Consider the following 26,319-nt stretch of genomic DNA (forward strand, 5'->3'; position numbering starts at 1 on the left):
AATAAGTCTGAGTGGAAAAAGAAAAGGTCAACTAAATCAAATCCACAAACTCTGACTTACTAATACAGCTTCACAAATGCAATAACAATTATGTAGTACAGACTGGCAGTCACCTAATACCGACGAAGTAAAAAATACGTCTTAAAAAGTCACTGTCGGTATGTGATTAAAAGAAAGGTCCACACACATATTGGAGGCAATTTACAATTTTAATCTTGGATCTCTGTAAAGGTCTTATCTATTTGTAAGAACCTGAGGTAAGCATTAGGCATTTTTCACTTTATGAACTCACCATTCCACAAACTATGATCAAAGTAATCCATCATAAATAACAAATTTTGAAGCATTTTCTTTTTCCAACTTCCCCGCCCCCCCCCCCCCCCCCCCCCCCCGAAAATGTAAAATCATCTTTATAAAATACATAGGTAGATAGAAGTGAGATTTTACTTTCCCCCCTGGACTGTAATGAAGCTCTTCAGAATTAAAATTTAATTTGCAGAAGAGTAAATTCTTTGGAACTCCCTTAGCAATATGAGTAGCCATAGAAACGGAGGAGATCTGATTTTATCAGTTTTTGATCACTTTTCTGAAGGATTCAAAAAAATATCAGTGTAATGTCTAGCTTTTGAGACCACTTTCATCTTTCCTCTCAAATCTATTTCTTCTCATGAGTCTAATATTCAAGTACTGTAATATCTTACATCTCCGATAAGAACAAACTTTAATAGCTGTAAGGAAAAAGCATTTTTCTTAACACAACTTCATTCAACATAAATATTTAACTTCTTTTTGTATTACTGTGAATTACAGTAGGATAGCAGTCATACACACGGTTAACAACTTTAGTCTATAAACTCTGGCAGGAATGAATTTCCTTATTAAGAGAAAATACTTCACTCCTTTACTTGGTGATGCAGACCTTCCACTACTTGACATCTTCTGGAAGCAAGGAGCACTTTTCCCACTGTTCCACTATGAGATCTCAGGCCAAGCTGCATTCTTGAATGAACTATGCCTGTTTTGAGGTGCCTAATGTAACACGGATAGCTGCTTTCATAGCTGCTGGGGACTACATCTTGTGGTGCACTATTGCTACTGAAGAGAATGTGGATGCTTTCTGAGCAGAGATCCTGGCCCCTCCTATGCACCCTGTTGTGCAAGCTGCCGCCTTTAAATTATAGAGGCAAGTAGTTACAACGCACAGTTCAGGAATTACCACAAACACAGGAAAGGAAGGAAATCTATCATCATTCATTTTGGAATGAAAGCTACAAGAGTTCTTGATCTTTCTCTTGTAGAACTCCACCCTTCCAATTTGCAGTTCTTACCCTTGGTAAGGCAGCCAGTTACATCCCATCTAGTATTTCTGCTAAGTGCTTTAAAGAATTTTCTAGGACCAGTGAGAGCTTGCTCTGCAGTCCTGTCAGCAATAACACATTTTGAACTTGCTGAAAAATGAACTAAAACATTGGCAACGATGAAGTCTTGAACTTTCCACTCTGAATCTGACTTGACTCAGTTTTCAGAAAAAAAAAAAAAAATACCAAGAAGCTATCTCACCTGTGCAAACTTATGAATTTGTTCCACCACAGCTGCAAAGAGGGCATGGACACTTTCATCAATTAAGCTCTGCATATAATGGACAGCTTCTTCATCAGAAAGGTCCAAACGGAACTTGTCCTGTACCTGAAATGGGATGGGTAAAAACATGTCAAATATGAATTTAATTCAACAGTTACAGCATACACTATTGTATCCAAACCACAAAGTAGCAGACATTTGGATTAAAGCTGTAGAATTTTAGTAAATAATCTATTTAACTTCTGAATTACAGCAGATTATTGGCAATTAGTGACTTGTATGTAAAATGCCATTTTTTTTAATCTGTTTCATTAAAATGTGTATTTAAATAAACAAGAAAACCCTCGCAACACCATCTCCATGAACGGCTAGATGGAGACACTGCTATTCCATCCACTGTTTATTTTCTTTCAAAGCAACATATTTTAAAAATTGTATCTCTTGTACGAATAAAGCATTTTGCCTGTTAACTGCAATTTGTATTTGAATTGAAAGCCAAAAGCGGTGTAATTAACAATAAAGCAACAAGATCTATATTGCCCTATTTCAGCCTTGGCAATAACCGTGATCCATGAATATTTACAAAGGCATAGTGGATGTCTTTTTTATGAATTCCAACTAATTTCAAGGCAATTGTTCAGGACTGCTCCAGATGGCAACATTTCATAAGCACTGCCACTGCAGACTTACACATTTTTCCTTTAGTATTCAAAACCTCTGTACACACAACTGGCAAGAGCTGAAACAGATCTAAAACAAAGCAAAACATTTGCTTCTCAGGAGCTAAATAAGTTTTGTAGACAACACTTCCTATCCCTCAAGAACATACAATGAGAGTCAGGTGCATAAGTAAGCATTTTGGATGAGTTCAAATAATCTGATGCAAAGAATTGATATAGTATTACAAATATCAAAACATAATTTCTAAGTTTTATCATGTGATCTCTGTGTGCAAAAAGTTGTTTCAATGATTAACTGCCGATGTAAAAACTGTGACATATTTCCTATCCAAACTTTCCCGTTTTCCATCTCTGACAGGTGAGCTCATTACTTTTTTTTTATTTTTTAAAGAACTCTCCATCACAAATCTCTCACGTAGGTAATGTCAAAGATCTAAGTTCCTTCTAGAACTTCTCCCAGATAAGACTGAAGACAGACTGTACGATAAAATCAAGTTTCTTTTGAACATTTTCTATTCATTTACATTTATGCATTGACAAAAATGCTATATTCTTTTAGAAATGTTCTTAATAAAGCTGTACTACTGAAGTATCATCATCTTCTCTCCCCCTTTTGTATCCTTTTTACATATCAAAGATACCATATACGTAGCCACCCTTTTCTTTATGACAGCAAAACCATCTAAGATTTCAGTTAATTATTACTCTGCATTTTTTCCGAAAGTAAAGTAGTCTAGAGAAGTACCCTTCAGCACTACAGTAAAAGCCTAAGTTAATGGGCCAGGTGTGGAAAGATAACACTGCTGCACTCAAAATACAGTTATAACTCTATTCTTACTTTGAACATACGAGCAAAAAATTAAATTCTTCAGCAATCTTCTCTCAAAAAGAAGTATAATCAGTATGGAAGGATAGATTAAGCTGGAAACATTCAAAATCTCAAGAAAGAAAACAGCAGGGAAGGAGAGAGTACTTCAGGCTAATAGTGTAGAACTTCTATTTTCATAGTAAGTGTTTGTTATCTCCCACATACATGTTAGAAGTTTGATAGTAAGATGTAAAATAGAATTCAATTGAACTTAATGGACTTTTCACATGCTTGCAACTATGCACAAACTTAAATACCTCCCCAGCTGAGACCACAGACTTCCATAATAATTATTTTCATGTCTATTTGAATGGTTATATGAGATTTTAGGCAAATTTCTAATTGCAGCTTGCAAAAAACAAAACAAACCCACGAACACTACCACTTTTTAACTGTAGTCACCAAACACTTCAGCTATTTTTTGATCTGCTTACAGAAGAACTCAAAGTCACACAGTTACTGATGTTATGCTGCTGCTTTACTCTGTGGGATTAATGACTCAGCTACTTCCCATCTTCCTCAGGAGCAGACTGGCACACTTACATATGTGGAAAGATTTACCCACAGTTGGACTCTAAAATCAGTCTGCAAGTAACAGCAGGATCAAATGCTGCTGAACATGAGATCTTTACCTGAAAGTTTTTCAGCACTGCAATAAAAAATGACTGCTGCAACCGAGCTGAGAAGAAGCATGGCATGATGACAGATTACCTCTAGAGCTGTAACAGCACCAACAAGTTTAATATACATTGACTTATGGCTCTTGTAACAAAACCAATAGTAATTGCTATTTGAAATCTCTAAGCTCCAAAGTAAACCACATATTGTAAAAGCCAGTAGCTTCTCACAGAGGATGTGCAACTAGCGAAAGATTTTTTTGCACAATATTATGCAAATGTGGAGATCACTTTCTGATGTGTTATACACTTACCTCATTTTACACACTTAAGAAGAACTGTCACTACGAATACATCAAAAATATTCCATTTGAAGTATTTAGTAAGAGTTCCCACCTTGGCATTTAAATTAAACAGCTCTTATTAGTTTGCTATTAGTTTTAAGCAAAGAGAAAATAATTATATTTGACGAAGACATTTAAGTTTTTGTTTTGTTTACAGAGAAGAAAGTTTTAAACCCCACATTGTGTACATACAATAATTTTAAATATATTTCATAATGTTTCATTATTAGAACTTGAACTTTTATGGGTGAAAAGACAATATAAACTACAGTATCCATGAAGATACTGATATTGAACTTTAGCATCTTAAGTTGCCCACTTTCTATTAATCTGCACAGTGAATAACTTTATTAAAAAAAAAAAAAAAAATCCGTTACATGGACTTGCAAGACTTAGAAACTCAGAAGGAAAAGATATAATGAAGATGAACTAAGCAGAACTTCTCAAACAACAATATGGGAGTGTGGAAGTTTAGGGATAAGTAGTTAAGTACTAGTTACTTTCAAATAAATTAATGAATGGAATATAAAAGCTGACCATCACTTGCTGCAGAATCCTATGGAAGAAAAGAGAAACTCCTGCAGGTGGCAAGCCAGAAAAACAAAAACAAGTTCTATAGTATAACCACTAATAAATACTGCTTTGCATCATGATCATGACATGCAAAGCCATAGGCTTAGGCTCATCAACTCTTGTTGAAATAAACTCAAGTGAGAAGCACAAGAGAAGAAACTAGGCAAGTGGCAGCTTCTTCATATTCCTCAAATTAAATGTCAAGCACAAGCTGAAAACACAGCACAGTAACAAAAATAGGGTACTTGGTTTTGATCCCTACATATATATCAAGTCTTTACACACTGAGCAACTGCTAACATACTCAAACTCAGTTTAGAGTTAGTACTAATGCAGCTAACCAAGTCTATGTTTCATGAACGTCTGCAGATAGAACTGATAGAATTATTGAAGAAAGTAGCAAGATATTTTGAGCTAACTTAATGCATATACATAAGAAAACTCTCTTCATCCCATTTCACTCTCAAACTAACTGCAAGCCAGCCATTCCAAAGACTGATAGCCACTCTCCACGCATGTATTACCACAGCAACATGAAGTATCTCTGCCGGTGTTTACTGCAACAACTAGCTACATACCTAACTGTTAGCTAATTTTATCACTCTAATACAGAATTGCTCACTGCGAAGTCGGCTACTCAAATTTAGGAGAAACTTCAGTGTTCTCTTTGCTTGATAGTACGCATTGGATGTAGGAATTGGCTAACTACTAAAACCTCAAATAAAGTCATTTGATAGTCAAAAAAAAAAAAAAAATTATTGAGATTTTCTGAGTTTTTACTGTTATGCCCTAAGAATGATAATAACAGCCAGCATTCAGTGTTAATGCAGCAGAAATTGGCAGTCCATTCTTGGCATAGCTCTTACCACATTTTATCTTTTTCAAAAAGCTTCTTCTGCTTTCTGTTGCTTGATTACAACACAGTTAGAATCATAGAATCACAGAATCGCTAAGGTTGGAAAAGACCCACAGGATCATCCAGTCCAACCATCCGCCCTTCACCCGCTAAACCATGTCCCTCAACACAACATCCAAACACTCTTTGAACACCTCCAGGGTCGGTGACTCCACCACCTCTTTGGGCAGCCCATTCCAGTGCCTGACCACCCTTTCAGAGAAGTAGTATTTCCTAATGTCCAGCCTGAATCTTCCCTGGCGCAGCTTGAAGTCATTCCCCCTAGTCCTATCACTAGTCACCTGAGAGAAGAGGCTGACCCCCAGCTCACCACAACCTCCCTTCAGGTAGTTATAGAGAGCAATAAGGTCTCCCCTGAGCCTCCTCTTCTCTAGACTGAACAACCCCAGCTCCTTCAGCCGCTCTTCATAAGGCCTGTGCTCCAGACCCCTCACCAGCTTTGCTGCCCTCCTCTGGACATGCTCCAGGGCCTCAATGTCTTTCTTGCAGTGAGGGACCCAAAACTGGACACAGTACTCGAGGTGCGGCCTCACCAGTGCTAGGTACAGGGGGATAATTACTTTCCTGTTCCTGCTGGCCACACTATTTCTGATACAAGCCAGGATGCCATTGGCTTTCTTGGCCACCTGGGCACACTGCTGGCTCATGTTCAGTCTAGCGTCAATCAACACCCCCAGGTCCATTTCCTCTACACAGTCTTCCAGCCACTCTGCCCCAAGCCTGTAGAGTTGCCTGGGGTTATTGCGGCCAAAGTGCAGGACCCGGCATTTGATCTTGTTGAATCCCATCCCATTGGCTTCAGCCCAGCTATCCAACCTATCCAGATCCCTCTGTAAGGCCTCGCTACCCTCAGGCAGATCAACACTTCCAGCCAGCTTGGTGTCATCTGCAAACTTACTGAGGGTGCACTCAATACCCTCATCCAGGTCATCAATAAAGATATTAAACAGGACAGGCCCCAGCACCGACCCCTGGGGAACACCACTCGTGACCGGTCGTCAGCTGGATTTAACTCCATTCACCACCACACTCTGGGCCCGGCCCTCCAGCCAGTTCCTTATCCAGCCAAGAGTGTATCTGTCCAAGCCACGGTCTGCCAGCTTCTGGAGGAGAATACTGTGGGAGAGAGTGTCAAAGGCTTTGCTGAAGTCTAGGTAGACTACATCAACAGCCTTTCCCTCATCCACCAGACAGGTCACTAAATCATAGAAGGAGATCAGGTTGGTCAAGCAGGACCTGCTCTTCATGAACCCACGCTGGCTAGGCCTGATCCCCCGGTTGTCCTGCACGTGCCACATGATCTCCCTCAAGACAATCTGCTCCATAATCTTCCCCGGCACCGAGGTCAGGCTAACAGGCCTGTAGTTCCTCGGATCCTCCCTGCAGCCCTTCTTGTAGATGGGAGTCACATTGGCAAGCCTCCAGTCTTCTGGGACCTCACCCGTCAACAAGGAGCGCTGATAGATGATGGAAAGCGGCTCGGCTATCTCCTTCGCCAGTTCCCTCAGCACTCTCGGGCGAATCTCATCCGGTCCCATGGACTTGTGGCAGACCAGTTGGAGTAGCAGGTCTCTGACTGTTTCCTCCTGAACTGTTTGGGGTTTAGTCTGCTCCCCAGCCAAGGCTGCCAGGTCAGCCTTGAGTTCAAACAACTCAAGGTACAAACTATTCAGATGCTCTATTCACATGAATAATTTCATTTGAAAGGCTATCTGGACAATAGCTTTTGTTTTCAACGCTTTAATTTGAACAGGTTGCAGTTTTTAAATGAGCTGGTATAAACTTCAGCATTATTGTTTGTAAGTAGAAGCCAGTAAGGACATCTCTAAATTGAATTTCCAGAAAAAATTTGGTTTTAGCTGATGCAATATACAAAGATCACTGTTATGTTTTAGAATTTCCTAATATTGGCCAAATATGTACTTATAATTAAATGAACAGTAAAACATAATGAAAAAAGAATAGAGGAGTGTTCTTGCACTCCATTCACTCTGGTTTATTCCAGACTTTTTGGATTTCAAAATGAATATATATACAGAATCAACAGCCAATAAACAGGAAAGCTGGATGTGCAGTTGCAACATCATTACCCAAATGGGCAAAAAGATGAACTTCTGCCTAGGCAAAATGAGCTCAATGTCAATGTGACAGTATTACAAAGAATACACCTCAGAGGAGGAGGGAGTAAATGTAAATACTGAAACCTAGAGATTCCAGCTAAGCAAAATTGAGTTTATTTCTCCTACACAGATATAATCTCTTCTCGATATTAATAAATCTCAGAAATGTTTCCTAGTTCCATCTTTCAACAAATATTAGTAGATGGAAAGGGACAAAAATCCACTGCATTTAAAAAAGGTATCTTAGACAACAAATTAGAAGTCTTTCCCTGACTTGCAAACTCAGTTCTCATTTATCCATTGTGATAAAGAGGGAGAAAGAGGACAAGGAGTTTTACTATAATTCAGGTGAGAAAAAAAAGCAGAAAAACCTCATAAATGAACTCAGGTTTGGAAACAAAGCTAGCTCAGAAACCCTGTCTGCACTTTACGTCCCAGTGTATGTTGCAGATTCTCTATTGGTAGAACAAGAGTCATTTTATCTGGATGAGTTTAATGTAAAAGAAACACGGAGCTACTTTCACAAACAGCAGTTACCTTCTGCTTACTGGAAGACAATATTTATGCCATCTATGTTCCCTTCACCTTCACCTGTAAACGCTACAGTTATAGCATCTTTGCAGTGCCTTCTTTAATCAATGGGCATCTGAAGCACAGTTCAATCAATTATAGCACTGTCCTTTAATGCCTGCCGAGTTCTTTGTGTGACAATGAATCACTGGCCCGATGTTTCTAATTCAAAGGTCAAATTTGCTATGAAGGACAGACAGAAACTATCTGGCTTTCCTGCAGAAAAATCAAAACCTTTTTTTTGGCTAAAAGGTGATAATACTGGACACATTTATTATGTCTGAAGAGTGACAGTCGACTTCCTCCTTAGGCAAAGCTGTCTGTGTAATTCACTGCATTTTTTAGTTATCTCTGTTTAAAATTAAAGTGTTGTGTAATTTTGAAAATTAACTATTAGCAATAAGCATTGCAGCTGCACAGAAAATAAGGCTAGTTAATAGCAGTGGCAGAAAAACTGTAGGGGTGGATTTGCATTGTATCATCAGATATTCATTGACAAGTCAACCTGAACAGATTCTGGCCCAGTCCTTTTCCAGAAAAATGAGAAGTGGAAAAGACTAAGCAAAGACTGGAAAATTTAAAGGTGATTACTTCAGAAGCTAGAGAAAGTGAAAAGATACTGGGGAGGATCTTCTACCGCTTTTCAATTTAACTTCATTTTTGACATTTTTGAGCTTGAGTAGGTTTTCAGAGAAGCCTGAATCAGAGCATAGCAGTAGGAGATAGTATCATTAACCATGAGTGGAAACACACTAGGCTGACAATTTTCCTTTTGAGTAGTACAGTGAGTATAAAAGGAGACAAAAGATTTAAAAAGACAACTAATTTTAAGCTCTGCTGCTACTTTTTCTTGGTCAAAAATTCATGAATGTTTTATTGTTATACAAAGCATTAAAAAAAAAAAAATCTGAGAAGGGCTCCTATGGTTTTATGGGGTGGAAACAACTTGCATACCTGGTAGTAACCATTTCTGGTTTTTTTTTTGTTGTTGTTGTTGTTTGTTTGTTTGTTTTTTCCCTATTGGAAAAAGCACCAAATGAAACTGAATCTTGAAACAATACTTTCTTTCAATATAAAAAGTATTAATGGGGTATAAACAGTGAAGGTGGATATTTGGTTGAAAATAATATTCTGTATATGCTGAAAGAATAATCATGAAAGCGGAAACTGCAAACGTCCTCCCCACCAAAGCCAACTTAGACACTTGTTTTTTAGTCCACTGGTAGTTCTGAGAATGTATCACCAAGGTCTGCAAGAGTTTAATTTCTGAATACAGATGTTATGCAAAGTAAGAAGGTACTGTCAATTTTAGCGTGCTCCAAATCTGCATCTCCAGCTGAAGTCATTGGAAGTTTCTGGTACATTCTGTGCTAACAGTAAGAAAACAGCCACACTGACTTTATCTCCCTGATAAGCAAAATCAGTTTGTGCAGATCTCGCTCTCTTTTGAAGAAGAAGAATGAGAAAGTACCTTCAAAAATGACAGGAACAGAGAGAGCCCAGCTCCACTTACATCATCCTGCGCCATAAAACATGTCAACCAGGTGTAATCTATACTTATTTTGCAGGATGTTGTACATGACAAGCTGCTATTTCAATTCTGCCTTAACTCAATACATATTTCTCCCAAGATGTATCACAAACATTGGACAGAAATGTCACACAGGCAATATGCTTTCTCATAGATATTAAGCTTGATTATAAAATAACATTCCGACAGTTCCTCAGGATGTAACATGTAACTGGAATGCAGATTACTCTTCATCAAAAAAAGCTTTCAACTCTAAAGACTCTGCGCCTTCCCTTGTTCTTCAGGATATTATTTTCCTTAATAGTGTCTTTTGCACTCAAGTGTTTGCACTGAACAGAGTAGAATGAAAGTGCTTTAAAAAGACTAAGGTCACCCAGTGACACATTAAAGGGAAAGTACATATTTTTTTTTCCACTGTCTTCTTTTGTTTTCCACTTTGTCCAAACCTAAAAAAGGCAAATTTTCAACCACCTTTAAAGCCTGATTAGTTTGCATCATGTTATACCAACTTATACCACAGGAGGTGACAAAAAAGCACAAGAAAGGAAGCCATACAAAATGGCTGTAGTGATCTTTGATTTATGATTATAATATCATATATGAAAATTATATTTTCATGTAGAAGAATTATATGATTATAAAACTTTAACACACATTTTCATCAATGACATAGACAATCAGCAATAGACAATCATAGGCATCAAGTGCACCCTCAGCAAGTTTGCCGATGACACCAAGCTGAGCGGTGCAGTCGATACATTGGAAGGAAGGGAAGCCATCCAGAGGGACCTGGACAGGACTGGAGAAGTGGACCCATGAAAACCTAATGAGGTTCAGTAAGGCCAAGTGCAGAGTGCTGCACTTGGGTCACGGCAATCCCAGGTATTTATACAAAATGGGGGAAGATCTCCTTGAGAGTGGCTCTGCAGAGAATGACTTGGGGGTCCTGGTGGATGAGAAGCTGGACATGAGCCAGCAGTGTGCGCTTGCAGCCCAGAAGGCCAACTATATCCTGGACTGCGTTAAAAGAGGAGTGGCCATCAGGGAGAGGGAGGTGATTGTCCCCCTCTACTCAGCTCTTGTGAGGCCCCATCTGGAGTACTCCGTCCAGGCCTGGGGCCCCCAGTACAGGAAGGACATGGAGCTCTTGGAGCGGGTCCAGAGGAGGGCCACTAACATGATCAGAGGGCTGGAGCACCTCTCCTGTGAGGAATGGTTGAGAGAACTGGGATTGTTTAGCTTAGAGAAGGCTCCGGGGAGACCTCACTGCAGCCTTCCAGTACTTGAAGGGAGCATATAAACAGGAAGGGGGAGTGGCTGTTTACAAGGATAGATAGTGACAGGACAAGGGGGAATAGTCTTAAACTGAGATAGGGGAGGTTTAGGTTAGATATTAGGAGGATGTTTTTCACCCAGACGGTGGTGATGCACTGGAACAGGTTGCTCGAGGAGGTTGTGGATGCCCCATCCCTGGAGGCATTCAAGGCCATGCTAGATGTGGCTCTGGGCAGCCTGGTCTGGTGGCTGGCAGCCCTGCCCATGGCAGGGAGGTTGAAACTAGATAATCATTGTGGTCCTTTTCAACCCAGGCCATTCTATGATTCTAAGATATTTCTAATGCAACATTTTACTTGCCAGCGTGTTTTTACATCTCATCGTATTGCTCACAAGCATGCAGGTATTTTGTGCAACATATACTAGAAGAAAGAAGGACACATTACACCGCTTTGTGAAGTGACGGATTATAGTGCAACCCAAGCTACTGCCTAACATAATGCTTTAACTTTGAGGAATCACATGGTGGTCATTAATGAAAAAATCTTTCTTATTGCTTCAACTCTATGCAATATACTCTAATATATCTGCTTCAGTAGTAACAGAAACGTTACATACAACCAGTTCAGCAGAAGAATTTGCTCAGAATATATTAAGTATGTTATAAACTGCCTTCTTTTTTCATCGTATTAAGCCAAACCAAAGGAATTGGTTTGTCTTATGCCATAAGAGGGGTATAGTGCATCTAATGAAAAATTATAATATTAAGGAGCGATGAACAATTTAAACAATACACAAATTTCCCTGTAGTTTAATGATAAGTAGTACTTTTGATTTACCAACAAAAATAATCTTTCATTTTCTAAGTGGCTTGACAGCTGTCTGCAAGGTCAGAGCCTAACTAGCTGAATGACATCGAAATATATATATATATATATATACATAAAAGACTAAGTATTGCTACAGTACCAATAATAAAAATGCTGTCTACAATATTTCATCACCACTACTATTCAGAATGCCTTTTTAGATACAGAAATGTTTGTGAATCTTCATCTTTGTCTTCCATTAGAGTGATATCATGGTTGAAACAGCTATTGACTTGAGTCACAAAAAAGTAATTTAATTTACTGGTCGGTCCAAAAAGGATCTTTAGCTAATGTGAGTCTGCTGAAATATATATGGATTTTTTGTTTAAAGATTTTTTAAAAAGAATTTTTAAAAAAATAATAATAAAAAAAAATCAATTGAAACGCTGAAAAAAAATATTCAATTTTCTTACAATAAGTTATACTATTATTTTATTAAATGACCAAAGAAACCTGACATTCAGTCCAAAAGATAAAATATACTTTTTTTTTTTTTTTTTTTTTTTTAATAGCACTAATAAAACTCAAAACTACTTTCAGGCGGACTAATGGGCATTAAATATGCAAAACAAATTTTCTAACATATTATCTAAAAAATCACCTGTTCACCTTTCTACAATGGATTAAGATGATTTAAGATGGCTGCTCAGCCATTTTATAGTGAATTCCTAATATTTATTCTTTAAAAAAAAAAAAAACTAGGCAAAAAAAGTACTAAAAAAGCACTTTTGTAGTTACTTTGAATGTAGTCATGTTGACAACATGATCTAGGAGCTAATGAAATTGAACTTGGCAAAGGATGTGAAAAACAACACAAAGGTATCTTTACATACATGGGATAGAAGACACAGATAAGGGGAGTGTACCCCTCTGACAAATGAGAAGAGAGAATAGATATGAGTACAGACTAGAAGAACTCACTGAGAGCTGCCCTGCAAAGAAGGACTTGGGGGTCCTGGTGGACAAAAAGCTGGACATGAGACTGCAGTGTCTGCCTCCAGTCTGGAAGGCCAACTGGGCTTCCAATCCTGGGCTGCATCAAGAGAGGTGGCTAGCAGGGAGGGGGAGGTGATTGTTCCCATTTGCTCTGTTTTTTTGCTCTTTAGAGATCCTACCATAAAGAATCATTTTTGCACAAATCCAGAAGTATTCAAATGACAAAAGGTCAAGACAAAAGGACTAATGAAGAAAAGTAAAAGGACTAGATCAAACTCGAATAGATAAATGTATGAAGGCTGCTCCAAAAGTAATACTTCAAATTTTATGATGTTGGCCCACAATGTCACAGGTGGATGTTGGTGGTAGGGCAGAATAGGCTGAACTTTCTCACTAATATTCCATTAGATTTTTTTGCTGTGTGACAGGGGGAAGTAGAGGGAGGGACAGTCTGACAAAATGTCATTTGAAATGAAAGTGTAGGAAGCAAAGGGGCATAACAGGTGGAATTACTCCACGTGGAATTGCACCCACTGACCTTTATTGATGCTCACTGAACATTTATGGCCCCTTACCAGTTCAAAGATCGTGGTGTACATGGCCAGTTTTGACTCAACTGTCCTACCACATCGACTGTATCATTTGACAACATTTTCCTAGAAATGATGTTGACATATAGTGCTATGAATGACTGGGTCACCTCCACTGGTGCAGATTTTTAAAAGCACAGAATGCAGACTGCTGTATATTGCTACTGAAAATGTATAGCTAATGGTAGTGACTATGCTAAAAAAACAGCATTCTGTAGCTGAGAATTTGATCCATCAAACACTGTTATTCTGCTCTTCGTATCTGTTGTCACTTCCATGGAAATAAAAAGGAGGCATTACTTTTGGAGCAACCTACATAAAATTATGAACTGCTTAACTCTCAAAAACATGAATGCTTATTTAAAATAGCAGAACTGGGAGCAGAGGATTGAAAAGACCATGAAGTACAAAAGCAAGTTAAACAATTTAGTTACCTTTCTGATAATGCCTTACTGTGGTTTTGTTATTTTTGCTTGATTTTAAGGAACAAGCACAGTATAAATGAATTTACAAAACAGTAAAGTTCAAAAGGTAAAATCTGTTTCCTTTGTACTGTAACTCTACCCATTTGTAACAATTGTTAGTTTTGTTATTTTATTATTATTATTATTATAACAAATTATTTTAAGTTCTTTGCTTACTGTAGCTTACTGGGGAAAAAAAAAACAAAAAACAAACAAACAAAAAACCTGAAGATCAATCTGTTTTAGAGAAAATAGACTGCTTGAATCAAAATTACACTGAAATGATTTCCATTGGACTTGCAGGCTCCACAAAGTCCTTAGTGGAATTAAAACAGCCCTTCACTATAAATCATGCTATTAAAAAAAAAAAAAAAGGGGGGGGGGGGGGGGAGGAAGGCGGAAGAAAAAAAAGACCCACAACATTTGCCTGAACTGTAAGCGTAATGAAATTTATGTGAATTTTTATCTAGCATTTTTAATGTCAATTATTGTTGAAACTTTAAATGGAGAAGAATGATTCAGAAAGGTAAAAAGTGATAAGAATTAGGAGATATCCCTCATTGATCATCTTGTTTTCACAATAAAAACTTCTTGGTCATGAAGATATAAAACCAGTTTCAGTAGCTCTTTTATAAAACCATCTGTGACTTTTCTGTCTACCTTAGAACCCTGCAGACTTTCATGATATGGTCAGCGCTGTGGTCAGCGCTGACTGCTTCACCTATCAGAAGATTTTCTTAGCAGAATGTTGAAATATCACTTAGAACAGAGTGCCAGAGCAGATTATACATGGACTCCTTGAACAATAAAGATCAATTCTGTGTATAAGGGAGCATACGCCAGGCAATTTCAGTCCACAAAAAAAAACAAGATGATGTAGCCTCAGGTCACTGGTTATATGCAAGTCACCATAAGCGATCAAACATTTCAAGATGTTATGAGTCTAGTTACTGAAAGACAAGGAAGGCTTTCCAGTTACCTTTTTTACAGTCTTGTCAGGCTCAAGAGCAATATCTGGAATGTTGGCATCCACCATAAGGGAAAATAAGTTCAAGATCAAGTTGGAGTACCTGAGTAGAAGAGCAAATCAGGTAAATGCAGACTGTACAAAAGAAAACATTTTGTAAACAATTTAATTTAAGAAGATCTAAATCATCTTAATATGAGTTGGTAATGTTTCAGGGAAGTTTCATGCATAATATGTTATTCTCATATTTGGACAAACACATGTAGAATATTGATTCAAAGGTTTTCTATATTAAAAAGGATAGTAGCAATGTAGTAGTATTATATAAACTACCAATCAAACAGATGAAGTCTTCACAACAAGAAGAAATAATTTTTCATTTTGCTGCACAGGTTCTTGCCATAACAGGTTGAATTTAGGTGGTTTAACCAGATCTATGTCTGCAGTTGTCCAGTTAAGCTGAAATAACTTTGATAGTTCAGCTATCATTTATCATCATTTGAAGAGAAAAGAGAGCAGTTTTCAGCTTTAACAAGGTGCTGGTAGTACTTCCAAATCTTCTGAGGAAGACCATTTTACCCTTGTAGGAGATTAACTGTAGGTTGTTTACTGAAAGGATAATTTCCACGCTGTTCAACATAAAGTGAAACTTCCTTTGCTCTCTCTAAAGATATCTAGTCTCCTTTTAGAGAAAATGTATGCAACAATCTTCAAAACCTGAAATATTACTTTCCTAAAAGCACTAGGAGCTTTTTAGATGGTAGAAAACAAATTCATAGCAGCAAAAACCTATTAGAAAATTTTGGAATACACACAAGCTGGCAACTGTATGGAACATGGAATTCTAACTCACAAATTATTTTGCACTTCATTTTTAACAGGAGCTAGTATTTCCTAGACCATTCCAATACAAGGTTTAACTCTTGAGCACACAAGCAATTATTTTGAACCATTTGGAGAGAAATCTTCTATCTATGAAGCTTCAAATTATTTTTAGCACAGATTAAAATAAAAAGAAATAAAACTCTGCTCTCCACACACCCCCACCCCCCCCAAACTGGGTGAAGAAATCTGGCAGCCAAGTTGTTGTAGAGCTAGAAATTACCAGAGGTTTTCATGAAAATTTCTTCTACTTGCTTGAAACAAGCAAGTCTCATATTAAACATACTTAATTCTTGCAGCTTTATCAAGACTGTTTCTAAGTCATTGGTAGCTTACAGCAGTAGCAATGTCCAAAGACAATCTCCTTTCTTTGCTTTTAATACTCTTCTAGTAATCAGATGAAATCAACTTCCAGAGGGAGAGGCTTAAGCAGAGGACCCAGCTGAACCTCATGAGATTCAATACATCCAAACATAAGGTTTTGGTCGCCCTAGGTTGAGGCATCCACTATCAATACAAGTTGGAGGATGAGAGGACTGAACATAGCCCTGCTGAAAAAGACCTGGAGTAGTGGTAGATGGGAAACTGGACATGAGCCAGCAATGCATCTTCACAGTTCAAAAAGCCTGTATCCTGGGCTGCATCAAAAACATGCTCCAGGGCCTAAATGTCTTTCTTGCAGTGAGGGGGCTCTGAGATGATCTGATAGCAGCCTTTCAGTATCTAAAGGGGAGCTACAGGAGCTGAAGAAACATTTCAGCAGGGTCTGTAGTGATAGGACAGGGGGAAATGGTATCAGGCTTAAAGATGGCAGATTTAAGTTGAACATAAGGAAAATGTCTTTTATAGTGAGGGTGGTGAGACACTGAAGCAGGTTGCCAAGTGATGTGGTTGATGCCCTGTCCCTGGAGAATTTCAAGGTGAGGCTGGATCAGGCTCTGGGCAACCTGATCTAGCTGTGCATGTCCCTGTTCATGGCAGGGCAGTTGGACAAGATAGGTCCCTTCCAACTCTAAGGATTCTGTGATTCTATGAACTTGAATTACGTGGTGAGAAATTAAGTGGACAGCAATGGAAGGTAAAGCAGTACAGAATAAACCAGAGACTGAACAAAATGTGTAAATGGATCCTGCTGAAAAATGGTGAGACTGTAAATACTGATGATAACTCCTGAAGAAGCCCTATGTACAATCATGGTACAGCAGAAAACAGAAAAACACTATCAAGAGCCAGATGTAAAGGCGTGTACATACTGACACAAGACAAGGAGAGAGAGGGCCAGCTGTCAGGTGGCAAGATGTCCAGACCTGGTCCACTAACAATCCAAATCCATCCTAACATGGGAAATTTTTCTGAAACACTAGAGCTAGACATCTGATCTGTAGAAGGATGAATACCTTGAGAATCTGCTCTTGTTTTCTAATGGTTCTAAGTTTGGCTTGTTGTTAGTCATGCCATGTGTCTTTGACATTTACATTGACAAGGCCCCTGTCGTGGCTGGCCTCAATCCACTGACAAAGAATAGTTGTGGATAGTTTCTTTCCAGGTTTAAGAAGCTTATACCAAGCACATAAAATTAATCCTGAAATGTTCTCACTTAAACATTAAACTGAAACTTGTTTTCTCAAAGCCCAGCACAAATTAATTTGCAAAGGAAGGAGAGTTCAGCTGCACTTGAGGTTGATTAAACATATGGTTTGAACAGGAAGTGCCAAAATCACTGAAGTTCTGTAAAAATATATGAAATCCAATAAGTCTCTTCACCCACAAAGGAGCAGCTTCATATATGTAACTCATAACAAGGCAAAAAAAAAAAAAAAAGGTTCAGATTCTCACTGCCATATTTTCTGAGAAATGCAATTTCTTTTCAAGGGCCTTCTGTCTCATCAAAAATGTGCTTGTTCCTAAGTACCCTACATAATTTGTAACCCTTAAGGGGCCTTTTGCATAGAGATATCCTAAACAAAGTGAACACTTCAGCTGTAAAAACCATGACACTCTTACTTAATTTGAAGTCATAAACTTTCATTACAAAGATGAAACAGAAAATACAGTTATTTGTGGTCCTAAACCAAAGCCCTCTTTACCTAAATTGACTCAAAAATTCCTAAATTTTAAAATAGGATAATCTTTTCTGCAGTCTTGTTTGGAACACTCTAAAACTCATTTTGTCTCTTCAGACATGAATATATATATATTTCTCAGTTGCTACACGTCCCAACAGGCAATAACACACTATGACAGGTATTCTTCCTGAACTTGTTCTTTATAGTGAAGACTACAATTATAGTTTCACTATGTAGTGAGATACTGATTTGATCAGTCCTTCCCAACAGTCATCACAGCTTTACATTTGTTACCTAACATTTCTATGCTCTTTATGTTACTGCCCCTCTTCTGTCCATGATACCATTGTGAATAGTCTGGGAAAAACACTCTGGTCTACCCAACTGGCTATTATCATTGAGACTGAACAAAGCTCCTCCCAAATTACAGTTTTGGTCCATAGTTATTATCTACTCTTCTGTTCCCACCTATAAACACTTATGCAAACTGAACATCAAACCGGGTGAGGAATAATGGAATCTAGTATCTCAGCCTTAAAAAACAAAAGCAAACAAACTTAACAGATGCTGATGCTACATTCCTTCCTACTGGATCCTGCTGAAGACTTGTAAATTGGGAATTCACCAGGAAAGGGAAAAGCTGATGCAACAGGACTTGAACATTTTCAAGTAAGCTCAACATGTATAGTGAGAGTGTAACGTGCTGCACATTAAAGGAGAATGAAAATTCTTCAGCCACAGTCTGCCCTGCAGCACAGTTAGCACACAGAGACTGCTACTTCATTAGAGTATTGCTGACAAACACACAGAACTGATCAGTGTTGCAAAAAGTAGAAAGATGTATCTCCCACGAAAAAAAAAGTAAATACATAAACAAAAGAACCACAAAAAGACCTCAACAATGTACCAAACTACTCCCTATCTAAAACAAAGAACAAAACTTTTTCCACTTACAAGTTTTAAATTATTTTTGGTTTTGCTGAGCAAATGCATCCTACCAGAAGCACCAAAAGACTGAGATGCAGCACTTGAAATATGCAGAGAACTATAACCCAGGGAAATTAAGAATATAACAAACTGAAGAAGATGACAAACATGATATCTCAAATTTGACTTAGTAAAGAGCTTATGATTTCACCATACCTCACCAGAAGAGCTATCTGTGAATGGGTTGGCATAACCATATAAAACTGTAAGAGCTAAGCCATTCCTCTCTAATGATTCATTCTTTTCCTAACCTAGTAAGCTAGTAATCATGATCATTTTTAATTCTAGCTGTTGAATGTAATAATTATTGTAATACCAATACTATCCTTCTATGTTAAAAGTCTTAAAAATGTATATCCAGAACAATTTAAAAATACTTCCCTATTATTCTGAACAAATATTGGAGAGAATAATTACAACTACAATTCCAGAATTAAAATGAAAACATACTGATTTGCAGTTTGGTTTTATTCCAAAATCACCACATACTTCATGCTTAACTATGATCTGTGTAGCAAATAGCTACAAAAACTAGTTTATGTAGTTTTTGTACATAGATAATATGTATATAATATAATAGATAATCCTTCACCAACATAACAGACCCTTCTACTGAAACAGGTTAAAACAACACAAGCAACTCTGAATTGTCTCAAAACTAACAAATACAATATTATCAAAGAATTTTGAGTAGCATTTAGAACATGGAATACATGTCAGCCTTTCTGACTGTTCTCTTAAGTTATATGCATTGTTTGCCAACAGTGCATCATTATTTTTCTTTCTGCTGCACTGCTTTTTATCTATTAACATCAGTCTATAAAACGATTCCTTATTTTTAGTTCATTTCACTATTAGCAGGAAAACTACCTGTATCTTTTTTTCTGATATTTCTTATCATTGTCTATGTTTTTCACATTCTTTTCATATAAGTGATTTTTTTCATGTATTTGGAGGTTCATGTTATGTGATCCAGATATTGAAGGAAGATGTACTTTAACCATTAAGTCAATCATTGGCCACAAGAGTGCTCACCTGTGTTCTGTTGAAACAGATCTAAAAGAGTGATTTGCTTGCCTGTAAATAAAAGCCTAGAACGATTTAACTTGTCACAGGTATCTACAGAAGCTACTAACATACTTGACTACTATGCACAGCAGTTTATAATGGTCCTGCAGAAACTTCATCCAGTTAAGTTTATGTATACCATTCTCAAGGGAAATAACTTGATTCTTATCATCACTAATGTAAACTGGAGGAGAGTAAAGCAGTAAAGCAGCAAATGATTTAAGTGGATAGTTACTTGATAAGGAGTAATTAGAGAAAAAACTGCTAAGGGCAAAACATCATCCAAAATGCAAGATACAACTTCATACCCCACAGAATTTATGAAACAGCTGTTGAGATTACTAAACAAGCTAAACCGGGGATCTTACCTTAAAGGACAACTACATGCAAGCTCTGCATTATACAAGCACTATTTTCATACCTTTATTTCATATAAACTCTTGTTTGAATTAGGGATGTAGACAGGTTTTGATTTTCCAACATAAATATTTTCCCCCATTCACTTACTCTTCTGCTTTATGTTAGCTCTAATAACTTAGCATTGAAATAGTATTCTTACCTGCGGAGATGGAGAAAGGCTGTGTAGCACTGCTTACGGAACTCCTGGTACTGTTCACTCTGTGTGCCTCCCATGCCTTCCACCATCTCCTTATTCAGCTTCATTGGGGGAGGTAGAGGCTTAGGGTCCCGACCCAAAATATAACCAAAGTCAATGTGGAATAGTTTTCCTATAAGACAAAAGGTGAATGCAATTGCTTACTTCAGCAACTCATATTGTATCAAATCTTGATGACAAACAGTAATAAAAAATAGATAAATCCCTAGGTACAATTTCCAGAAAATAAATTGTTTTCACTAAGCACAATGCACTGAAGTTGAAACTACAGACTTAAAGCTAATTTCAGATACATTCAGAGCAGTTTTAAAAAAAAAAAAAAAGTGTTTTTTAAACACATGGAATATATTTATAGATTTGATTGGTGAAAAAAGTAAAAGCAAGGAGATATAAAATACAGTTATGAAATACTCTTTGCTCCTCAAGAACTTGTTACCAAATAAAAATATTAATAGACATAGTGCAGTGTTTTAGTATTCCATTTAGTTGCTCTGGCATGCAATATGTTACCTCAGTCATATGTTAATTTTACCATAGCAAAATAAGAATTTTAGGACCTATGGTCCTAAAAACTTTTTTTTTTTTTTTTAATTTAGTGGGCTTAGGATATATACATATATATTTTTTAGCATTTTTCATATTTGAGTAAACATGACTACCATATCAAACAAGTTTTGAATTTGCTGAAGTTTCTCCCTTCTCAGATCAACTGTGTCTACAACATTACTATAGCACTATCTTGACAGAAAAAATCAGGTAAATCTCATTTCAAATCCAGGAGACAACTCTTCGGTTCCTACCAGGAGGTTATGTGGAACAATGTCCACAGTATTATCCTTAAATTTATTGGGAAGCATTCACTGTCTTTCTTTTCATAGAATCACCAAATGGTTTGGGTTGGAAAGGACCTTTAACATCATCTAGTTCCCACCCCCTTGCTATAGGCCGGAACACCTCCCTCTAGACCAGGTTGCTCACAGCCCCATCCAGCCTATCTCTGAATGCTTCCAGGGAGGAGGCATTCACAGCCTCTCTGGGCAACCTGTTCCAGTGTCTCATCACCCTCACAGTAATGAATTTCTTCCTTGTATCTAGTCTAAATCTACCCTCTTCCAGTTTAGAACTGTTTCCCCTTTTCAATACTGCTGAATATTATGAGAGATGCAGTATGGAGCAAAATAATAATAATAATAAAAAACTGAAACAGCAATTTCAAACATAATATCGTAACATTTGCATCATCGAAAGATTATACGTTGATTTTTATATGCAAACAAAAATGAAGTCATCAGCCCCTTTCTAGGAACACTTCTGACTTGCTTCTTAAATGCTAAATATTGACCATATAAAGCAAAAAAACATGTTTGAAAGTGATCTGCAAACAGATTTTCAGTTTGAAATTGAATTTTGAAATACATAATTTCAAGAATACTATAGCTCCATAAAAAATAGGTCAAAACATTTTATATTAAAAAGGGATATATTAAATGAAAGTTCACAGAACCACAAAAGCATATAGGTTAGAAAAGATCTTAGAGACTAGCAAGTCGAGATCTACCCATCATGCCCCACCATTAAACCATATCTTTCAGTGAATTGTCTGTATGCTCTTTAAATGTCTCCAGGGATGGAGACTCCACCATTGCCCTGGCCAGTCCACTCTAATGGTTGAATGCCCTCTCCATGAAGAAATTCTTCCTTATGTCCAAACTAAACCTCTCCTGAGGAAAATGGTATCAAGTCTCATCAACTCTTATTCCTTGTCACCTCAAAAAAGAGATGGATACCTGCATCACTGCAACCTCCTTTCAGGTGGCTGCAGAGAGTGTTGTGGTTTTCTCTCAGCCTCCTCTCTCCAAATTAAACAACCCCAACTTTCTCAGTTGCTTCACTTAAGTCTTGTTTTCTAGTCCTTTCGCCAGCTGTGCTTCACATACACTTGCACAATTCAAATTCCTCCTTGCACCCATGGACCCAAAACACTATATTCAAGGTGTGGTCTCCCCACGCCTTGAATGCACACTCACTTCCCTATTACTGCTGGTCTGCTGAACAACTTCCTGAGGGCAGAGGAAAGCCATCTTCCTGCAGTCAGTATGAAGAAGGAATCAGGAGGTAAATGAAAGACAAACAGGTGTTTGAAATGTTAGCTGAGTTTTACATCCAAAGCAGAGTTCCCTAGTGACACTAATATGTTTAGTATTACATTTTCTTCATAGAGGAAAATGAAATGTGGATGCAAAATTGAAGAAGTTTTCAACATGAACCTACAAAAATGATTAGCATAATTTATCTAGTCATGATAGTACAGACACAGAAAAACATGTACTAACTCTTGCTTTATGGAACTGAACAGTTATGAACACATTTTTTTTCTGTTTCTTTTCACAGAGAGCAATGAGAGAAGTGGAGGCTGGAAGCTGTCTTGGGCAGAGCTACCATGAAATGGCAGAATGCTCTATTCCTGGTACAGTTAGGAGGGGTGCAGCAAAACTGCTATCTTGGACTTCCAGAGGGCAGACTGTGAACTGTTCAGGGGACCAGTACAGAGATCCCCTTGGGATTCAGTCCTGAAGTCTTAAAGGCACAGGAGCAGGCTATACCCCTGTGCCACAAGATGAGCCGGCAGGGAAGAAGACTGGTGCAGATCAACAGGGAGATTTTTCTGCAGCTCCAGGAGAAAAAGAGCATCTACCTTCTGTGGAAGAAGGGACAGACAATTCAGGGAGAGTAGAAAGAAGTTGTTAGGATGTGCAACGAGAAAATTAGAAAGGCAAAAGCCCAGCCTGAGCTCAACTTGGCTGCTGAGGTGAAAAAGAACAATTTTTTATTTATTTATTTATTTTTTTTTTTACAAATATATTAACAGTAAGAGGAGGGCTAAGGAGAATCTCCATCCTTTACTGGATGTGGTGGAAAACATGAGCACTGAGGGTAAGGAAAACGCTGAGGGCAGGGGGGTAGGAAGGCCCTACAGAGCAATCTGGACAGACTGGATTGCTGGGCTGAGGTCAACGGGATGAAATTCAACAAGACCAAGTGCTAGGTCCTGCACTTTGGCCACACACAGTGCAGTACTACAAGCTTAGGGCAGAGTGGGTGGAAGACTCTGTGAAAGAAGTGGACCTGGGGGTGTCAGTTCATGCTTGGCTAAACATAACCCTGAAGTGTGCCCAAGAAGGCCAGTGGCATCGCTGGTTTGTGTCAGGAATAGCGCTGTCAGCAGGAGCAGGGAGGTGATCATCCCTCTGAACTCAGCTCTGTTGAGGCTGCACCTTGAGTACTATGTTCAGTTTTGGGCCCATCATTGCAAGAAAGACACTGAAGCCCTGGTGTGTGTCCAGAGAAGGGCAATAAAGTTGGTGAGGGTCTAGAACACAAGCCTTATTAAGAGTGGCTGAGGGAAATGGGATTGTTTAGTCTGGAGAAGAGGAAGCTCAGGGGAGACCTTATAGTCCCCTACAACTATCTGAAAGGAGGATGAAGGAGGATGTGGCAAGGTGGGGGTCAACCTCTTCTCCCACATATCTAGTGACAGGACTAGAGGCAATTGCCTCAAAGTGCACCTGGGGAGATTCAGGTTAAACATTAGAAAAAATTTCTTCTCCAAAAGAGTGGTCAGGTGCTGGAATGGGCTGCCCAGGGAGGCAGTTGAGTCACTGTCATTAGAGGTACTGCATTAAAAAAAAAATTTAGATGTGGTACTAAGGGACATGGATTAGTGGGGAAATACTGCTGGTAACTGGATGGTTGGACTGGATGATCTAGGAGATCTTGTCCAACCTTGGTGATTCTATGACTCTATATATATTCTTTGCCAGTATTATAACTTGAAGCATCTGTACTCATTTTAGTAAGCTTAAACGATCAACATTCTTGAAAAAACTTCAACAACTAGTATTTTTCAGCTAGTCATCTGTCTGTCCATATCACTGAATAATGGATGTTCCATCATCAGAGAAAACTGCTTGAGATCTGTCATAAGCACTCTTCAACTCAAGGAAGAAAGTCCATCATGGTCAATTTTCTAAGAGAGATCACGAGGACACTTAATAAGTAAACTAAATATTCATGAGTTGATAAATGTCAAATTCATGACATTTTGCATATCTAATTGTGCTAAAAACTTCCTTGAATAGTTTTCACACTGTTAAAGAAGTTAGTTTACAAAAATGAATTTTAAAAGTAAGATTTTTTTGAAGTAGACACTGATATATACAGACACATCTCCATTGCATTATAAAAACTGTTTAATTGAAGAGTCTAGAGGAGGGTCTGTTTTCAGTTCACTTCTCCAAATCTGTCATCATGAAGAGTCAAGGGACAACACTGAATAAAAGAATAACTCTACTGGCAGTAATTAAATCTTAGTTTGCTCTGGAGGTAAGGAATAAGAGGCACTAATTAATAACGTAAATTAATAACTAAGGTGTATCTGAAACATTCAAAAACATTAATATGAATGTATGTGAACATGTATCAGTTCATACAGAGAATCAAACACAGAATTGTAGGGGTTGAAAGGGAACTTCAGGAGATCCTCAACTTGTATCTCAGTCCTAAACATGAATAAAATACAGTATAAGAGGAAGCCATCTTTTATTATTGTTACAGTTTCTCTAGTTGCAGTTCAACATTCAGCAGATTTTTAGACTATGACTCAAAATGTACACCAGAAGTTTTAATTTGAATACATTCAATATATTTAGTATATGAAAAATATTAAACAGGCTTAATTTATTTTTATTTGATTAGCTCCAAGATCAATTAAGCGACCATACTAAACTGTAAAATAATGACAGAAGGCTCCCTTGGTGTTTTTTAATCAAGGGATGACACTAGGAATCCCAATGTAAAGAAAATAATGATTGAGATAGTTGATCAAGAACCTCAGGGAAGTTCTTGGATCTTTTAGAAGTTTTTCCATCCTAAGTTAATGATAAGGACAGTGAACTTCTGCATCATCCCTGAGAAATTATCAAACCAGAACTTCTGAAAGAGAACTCTGATTACATTTAGTTAGAACTTTCATTCTCTGAGAACTGACTTTTAGAGTGAATAGTGCATTTCCTTAGCACAGTCATTCCTTCTGATAAGCATCTGTAAGGAAGGAGGCAAAAACCAACGGCAACTTTTCTTCAAGAGTACAGCTCCTCAAAACACTTATTTAAAATCTGTCAGTCTCAGGTATGATAATACCTGAAAAAATAACCTTAGGTAGAAATTTAAGCTGTGCAACAGTCTACAGAAGAATCAGTATCATATTCCACAACACCAAGCTGAGCGGTGCAGTTGACACAACAGAAGGAAGAGACAGCATCCAGAGGGATCTGAACAAGCTTGAAAAGTGGGCCCATGTGAGCCTAATGAAGTTCAATAAGACCAAGCAAAAGGTGCTGTGTTTGGATTGGGTAACCCCAGATACATACTCAAACTCAGAGAAGAACTCATTGAGAGAAGCCATGTGGAGAAGGCAGGAAGGGTACTGGTAAATCAAAACCTTACCATGAGCCAGCAGTGCATACTTGCAGCTGAGGAGGCCAAGAGTCTCCAAGGCTGCACCAGAAGAGGGGAGACCTTTACAAGTGAGCTTATCAAAAGGAGGAGAATCATATTTTTTACACAGATAGAAGTGATAGGACAATACAAAATTGCTTTAAAGTAAAAAAGGGGAGATTTAGATCAGATGTTTGACAAGACATTTTTCACAGAGAGGATGGTGAGGTGTTGGAACAGGCTACCCAGAGAAACTGGATGATTCACCCCTGGAGGCCAGGTTGGATGGGGCCCTCGGCAACT

General features: G+C 37.9%; 1 protein-coding gene across 5 annotated transcripts in view; it reads right to left on the minus strand.

Moving 5' to 3' along the window:
* PIK3C3 (phosphatidylinositol 3-kinase catalytic subunit type 3) overlaps window positions 1-26,319 on the minus strand; it is a 69,437-nt gene that overhangs the window by 2,775 nt on the left and 40,343 nt on the right. For 4 of the 5 annotated variants that reach the window (XM_040656095.2, XM_003642902.6, XM_004949049.5 and 1 more), the window contains 3 exons: window positions 20,464-20,632; window positions 14,914-15,004; window positions 1,561-1,686 (listed from right to left, as the gene is read on the minus strand). In XM_040656095.2, the coding sequence (XP_040512029.1) occupies window positions 1,561-1,686; window positions 14,914-15,004; window positions 20,464-20,632 (386 nt within the window). Of the gene's footprint in view, window positions 1-1,560; window positions 1,687-14,913; window positions 15,005-20,463; window positions 20,633-26,319 lie in introns of those variants that run through there. The other variant, XR_003072332.3, reaches the window with a different exon arrangement.

Source organism: Gallus gallus, chromosome Z (genome assembly GCF_016699485.2).
Source record: "Gallus gallus isolate bGalGal1 chromosome Z, bGalGal1.mat.broiler.GRCg7b, whole genome shotgun sequence".
Lineage (NCBI taxonomy): Eukaryota > Metazoa > Chordata > Aves > Galliformes > Phasianidae > Gallus > Gallus gallus.